Source organism: Sander vitreus, chromosome 7, assembly GCF_031162955.1.
Source record: "Sander vitreus isolate 19-12246 chromosome 7, sanVit1, whole genome shotgun sequence".
Classification (NCBI taxonomy): Eukaryota; Metazoa; Chordata; class Actinopteri; order Perciformes; family Percidae; genus Sander; species Sander vitreus.
Window position 1 is genome coordinate 28,868,583 of NC_135861.1, and position 6,748 is coordinate 28,875,330.

Genomic DNA, 6,748 nt, shown 5'->3' on the forward strand with positions numbered 1-6,748 from the left:
AAAGAAATGCAAACAACCCAGAGCAACAACCTTACTCCACAGCGCTGTGAAGAAAGGTCTGACGATGCGAGACTAAGCCATTAGTTATCTCCAAAGCCTTTAATAAAGGGGTCCTTATTACAAAGCGGCATCCTGCTGTCAAATAATAATCAATACTACTGATCACCATGCATTTCAAAATGGCAGTCAAGCCTTCCAAACTGACCGTAACTGTGCGTACCTGCGCACGCGCGTGCACATGTTGCTGTTTTGAATGAATCGTGCGGTTTTTGGAAAAGCTGCGCAAGACGCGTCGTTTTCTATGTGAACCTGTAGCTGCATGCAGCAATGAGTAACCTACTGCAGCAGCGCAGCAGCAGCAGCCTGAACTCCAGTCTCAATGAGCGCCTGTGACACTGGCAACAGGCCCTCCCCTCGCCCCTATCCATGGATGTAATCTCTGACTTGCCAACAGGTACTTGTAAGATCTCAGACAAAGTAATCTCTCCAGACCTGGGTGAGCCTTTGGCAGGAGAGACAGAGCAGAGCTCCCACAGCGCAGAGTCTCTGGGTAAGTCTCAACCCCTCTCTACTTTATTAATAAATCTCTCGCATTTGTTGTTTCATTTAGACAGCTGCAGTTTTTCAGCCCAGAATCAGGTAGAGGGCCAGCTGGTGTTAGGGTTAGGGTTAGTAATTTGTATTCCGTGCGTAATTTGGGGTGTATTTTGGAGTCTTCTGCGTTAACTTTGAACATCATGTGTCTTTGTATGAGTCCAAACTTGCCTATGTTTCACTATCGCTCAGACGTGAGAGCTGTTTGATTCAAGCCTGATGTGAATATCGGATCAGTCGCCTTTTTTTGCCGCAGAGTGATCTTTCCGCGGATGCCGCAGCCAACTTGGTGTTGTCGGTAGCATGAGAGTAGAGAAGAGGGGCTGCAGAACACCATCCACTGTCCGCTACTACATCAGACAGACAGTCTCTTTGCTTTCTGCGTTATTATCCTGCTGTCATTGACGCGTCAGGGTAAAATGCGCGGGTCGACTGTAAACAGTCCTAAACAGTAGGACTCATCTGCAGAATAAAGATAATGTGGAAATATTTTTGCACAACAACACAGTAACCGCATGTGATGTGGATCACTGCTGCAGGGTTTGACTGCAAATGAGTTGTGCATCGCTGCTTCTGGTTTTGAACAAATTCTCCAGAATGCAGTGCGTGTTTCTCTGCGTTACAGTGTGTGGGTCAGATACAGCTGAGTGTTCGGCTGTTCTGCTAAATAACAACACAACGCCGCGGTGAAAGGAATCCTTCCTGCGGGGGAAGCCAGACTAAACAACAGGGGGAGAAGTGCAAGAGCGTCTGTTGTGAGCGGGAAAGCCCAGACCCCCCCAGAGCTAATGTGTGTGTGTGTGTGTTTTTTGTGTGTGAATAGACATTGTTTGAATCAATGTGGGGAGACACTTTCAGAGATACATTAGAGTGCAAATGTCATGTCTTAAATGCATTAGGCTGCAACATATTACAAAGTGTCAGTTAATGTAGATATGGATGGACTGGACAACAGGATTAGGGCCACATGTAAAAAATGTAGGAGTTTTTTTTTTCCCCTCAGAATTCTGACTTTGAACCTATGCTTTAAAATCAGAATTCTGAATATAAATTCCGAATTCTGACTTTAAACTCAGAACTCAAATACATTTTTCACATATGGCCATAGTTTATGTTCAACGTGTATATTTCCTGTGGTAGTCGAGACATTTATTCTGTATTTGAAGTTATTTGTTCGAGGCTATCCTCCGGTATTTATAGCCTATACCTGTGACGAGGTCCGTTCTTCAGATCAAGAGTTAGCTACTAATCCCTTCTATAACAGAAAGTAGGACAGGAAAGCAAACTGCTCATTTAAACTGCTCCTAATCCTTCTCAGTACATACAGTTTAATTGGATAAGTCATTCCTCCTAATCCTGAGAAAAAGTTCATTATTTGAGCCGAGACAAATATTTTGCTCAACATAAAAGCTGAAAATGATCATCAAAGTTGTGTAATCATTTGGCAACAGCTTTTGAGCATTATTTTATTCTCAAATACACATTTTTCGCCTGCAGAAATCGAGGCAACAGATGTCTCTTACTTTTCTCCTTGTTTGACATCTCGGACAGATTATTTATCCACACACTGTAGTACAGTATCATTTGGCCCTGGTTAGGGCTGGGTAGCAACATAGCGATATTATATCGACATCGAAATATGAGGCTAGATATTGTACTTAAGTATTTTGGATATCATAATATGGTGATGTTTCTGGTTTGAAGGCTGCATTACAGTAAAGTGATGTAATGTTCTGAACTTACCAGACTAACTAGCTGTTCTATTATTTGCTTTTACCCACTTAGTCATAACCACTCCAGAAAGATCAGAAACTTTATCTGCCACAGAGTGTCTTGTCAGCTTGATGTTGGCAAACTCAAGTTGCTTCTGCTACGACAGGGTTCTAAGGCCCTTGTAGGAAAAATAATAATGTTACGGACCTGGGAGAGATGTCATCCAGTGGGCCCGATTGGACCCTTTGGCTTGTATGTCTCAAAAGGACTTTCTTCCTATGATTATGATTAGAGGGAGCCTGCACCTGTAACTAAGTACATTTCCTCCAGTACTGTACTTAAATACAAATGTTGAGGTACTTGTACTTTACTTGAGTCTTTTCTTTTCATGCCACTTTCTACTTCTACTCCGCTACATTTCAGAGAGAAATATTGTACTTTTTACTCCTCTACATTCATCTGACAGCTTTAGTTACTTTACACTTTAAGATGTTTGCACACAAAACACATGTAGTTTATAAAATCTGATGTTTTATTATAAATGAAACTAGCCAACAATCTAACGGCCTACAAGTCCAGCTGAAATGATTAGACCATTAAACACACAACTGTTTGGATCCTTTCCAGTCTCTAAAATGTGAGGATTTTTCTGCATTGAGTACTTTTACTTTTAATACTTTTAAGTACATTTTCCTGACGATACTTGCATACTTTCATTGAAGTTACATTTTCAATGCAGGACTTTTACTTGTAAGAAGAGTATTTTTACAGAGTGGTATTAGTACTTTTACTTAAGTAAAGGATCTGAATACTTCTTCCACCACTGACAATGAACCTTATCAGATCTTAATAAGACCTCAGTGCTGACGTCGATTCTTTTCTTTCTCCCTAATTGTGAAAGAAATCCCTGTGGAAGCGTCTGCCGACATGGGTCGTCAAGAGGGCGACCACGTGCGGAAGAAGGTCACTGAAAACATCCACGAGGTTTTCGACTTCATGGAGGAGTTGGGATCGTAAGTACATTTTATTCAATGTCAATCAGCTTTTATTTATTTACATACAAAGTAGGGTAACACTTTACTTGAAGGTATCTACATAAGAGTGACATGACACTGTCATGACACATGAACCCTAACCCTAACTCTAACTCTAACCCTAACCATAACTTGTCATGAAAAAACCCGAATGACACTTACTGATAGAAGCGTTATGTCATAAACGTTTGTGACTTGTTTATGACACGTTCATGACAGTGTCATGTCACTCTTATGTAGATACCTTCAAGTAAAGTGTAACCCAAAGTAGGGCTGGGCAAGTAATCAAATTTTGATCGATTTCCATTTTGGCTGCTAACGATCACAGAACAATGTAATAGAGAAAAACGATTATTTTGCACATTATGTTTTGCAAATGAACTTTTATTTTGTCTTGGGTTCTTAAGGGGAATTCAAAAAGTATAAAGTATAAAGGAAAATTTCACCGTTCAAGGTGTTTTGACTGTTGATTTGTTTTAGTTTTTTTTAGTTCAATAAATGCAACATCTTTCACAAAGTCAATGAGTAATCAAATAATTGTGGTTTTAATATTGACCCAAATAACTGTGGTTATAATTTTTTACATATTCGAGCAGATATTCATTTAAGAGATCTTGTTCAGTTTTATACTGTAGAATTTCTTCCTGTAGTTCTTGGTACCTCTGGGAATATAAAGCGTTGCTGGAGGTTTTATTTGAGTGATATTAAGGGAAACTACAGTAAATTGGTGTTTGACCCTCCACATGCTGTTTGAGTGGGAGTGGGAGGACAGATTCCTGGTTTGATTGGATTGGACATGAGGAGGCCTACTTTAACTGAGGTCTTAGATAACAAGACGCTCAGTGTCTGATGGTGCCTGGATGTGACTCAGCATAAGCAGTTCATTCACACACAAACACATAACTAACAATATTTGGTCCACTTTCAGTTATGTTCACGTTGAATTATGATACTCTGCTCACAAAAAAGAGAAGAAAATGTAAAGAGCTGCGAACAGATTATTTAATCAAATAGTTGATTGACAGAAAAATAATCAACACCTATTTTGGTAACCTAATAATCATTTACGTCAAAATGCCAAACATCGTGGCCAAGATAGCTCAGTCGGTAGAGCGGGCGCACATATACAGAGGTTCATGCCTCAACGCAGACGGTCCAGGGTTTGAGTCCGACCTGGGATGATTTCCTGCATGTCTTCCCCATCTCTCTCCCTCTTTCATTGCTTTCCTATCATTAAAGTCGGAAATGCCCAAAAAATAACCTTTAAAAAAAAAAAAAGCCAAACATCCTCTGGTCGGGTTTCGCTGCTTCTCTCCGTCCAATGTGATAATAAACTAAACATCTTTGGGGGTTTTTGTCAGATGGTCGCCAAAAACAAAGACATTTGATAGCATCTCCTTTGGCTTTGGGCAATTGTGAACATAAGTTAATAGACAAGTACAATCATAAAACATAATACACCTTATGTGAAATGGGACATCCTGGTAAGCTATCTGAAGCTTGTGCAAAGGGGCACAGGCACAAGCAAATAATACACATTGTAAATACTATCATATTGTTTGGATAAAAAAGGAAACATGTATTATACAGTATCATTTACAACCTATAAAAAGAAGAAACCCAAACTACCCTAACCCTACCTAAGTGGTCCCAAGACATTTAATACAGTCTAAGCACTGGTTAAATAGATCAACTGCAATATATATATATATATATAAAATAAAGGCTGCCAGTATGATGTCTGCGTGTTTCTGGAAAACAGAGGGGATCTGTACTGAGGGCCTCCTGAGTACAGTACAGGATATAATATGTGGCCCAATTAGTGTGCAGCAATTACTTGTATTTCCCCAAACACTTTGTTAAACAACTGCAAGAGTTTTATGGAAAATATGGGCAAATATGTGTAAACAGTACTTACTTGTGATAAGTATCAACAATCAATTTCAAGAAAGAATGATGCTTTATTTTTCATTCATTCATTCAACCTTTATTTATACTCGAGAGATCATCAAGGGGGCGGCCCTCGTTTACAATGGCATTGCATCCAGACGGTTACAAAGACAGAAAGGAAAAACAATACAGAAAAGAAAGCAACGCCATCATAAATACATAAAAAGCCACTAATTTTCCAAATTGGAAAAGTAATTTGATAAACACATCAGGACAACCAGGATGTAAAAGAAGAGACAACAACGTAAAGCAATTACAAGTAGAAGTTTGGAGGTCCAAAATCAGTTTTCTAAAATGTCCAAAAGGAACAAGTGAGTTGATTTTAAGAAAGTGTTGTATATTTTTCCGCGAGTCAGGTGCACTAAAACTAAAAGCAGTTTATTCCAAGTTCAGACCGAGCTTGTGGAACATGAAGTTAAAGCCAGTCGGCAGTTTGCAATAAGAATAAAGACAGGGAACCAAAAGAGAGACACAAGAGCACGTTGAAGGATTACTGTTACTGTCTGAGCTGCTGGAGGATTTGGCCGTACTGCTTTCGTCTCTGTCGAAGGTGTGACAGAGTGAACTCTCCTAGCTGTTTAGCCCGTTCTCAGTTATACCGTTTTTCGTCTTCCTGTCCCCCGTCACAATAAAAGGAAGAGAATCCAGAAGAGACAGGAGATTGCCTTTAAACACTAAATACAGCCTTTCCCATTGGGCCTCATCACACTAGTAGTGTAAACAACATCCTCATTGTTTCCTGGCAATGCAACTCTCAAAAGGCACAGAGCAATTTCATTTTCTTCAACATTTTTGAATTGATCGCTCCCAAATGTACAAACTCAAGTTAGCACGCCAGTGATTTGTGATTGCCCTTTTGTCTTTTTGTTAAAAAAAAAAAAAAATGAATTAAAGATGCTATCTGGCGTTCGTGTTCAAGGCTTGATTGATGATTTCTCTTGAGAGTCCCTATGAGCTTCGAAGAGATCCGAGGCAGTAAATGAGTTGTGGTATCCAAGGAGAAATCAGTTGAGCGATGGGCTGTGAAGTGCTGTGATGATGCTGTGGGGGCAGTTTGTTCCGGTCTGCCTTCCTGAGCCACCATAGGGCAGCATGTATGAGCGTGTGTGGTAACATTTGATGCAATACACTTATTAGAAAACATGCAAAATGGGAAATAGTTATGACTCACACTGTGCTGTTGAATGAATACTCAGATCCTCCAGGAGGCGTGTGTGTTGTTTCTCATCATCACAATATGAGGAAAATATGCGACAACGTTGGATACCATCGCGATAAAGATATTACTTGCACAAAATAAACAGATGTTAAAGTGTACTCAGTTCGGCATTTCTGTTGCTTTCAGTATTCTGCTAAAATACAACTAACTGCTTTTTGAATAAAAAAAAAAGAAAGTCTTTTATTGAACAAATTGAATTGAATGTAAAAGGCATCACTAAAAAAACAATGACAGTTAC

General features: G+C 39.5%; 1 protein-coding gene across 1 annotated transcript in view; it reads left to right on the plus strand.

The window, feature by feature from the left end:
* The first annotated feature begins 210 nt into the window (after positions 1-210).
* Positions 211-6,748, plus strand: part of camk1gb (calcium/calmodulin-dependent protein kinase IGb) — a 21,858-nt gene continuing 15,320 nt past the window's right edge. Inside the window, exons 1-2 of the mRNA XM_078254054.1 lie at positions 211-550; positions 3,209-3,320. Coding sequence (XP_078110180.1) covers positions 427-550; positions 3,209-3,320 — 236 coding nt within the window. The 5' untranslated portion in view covers positions 211-426. The remainder of the gene's footprint in view (positions 551-3,208; positions 3,321-6,748) is intronic.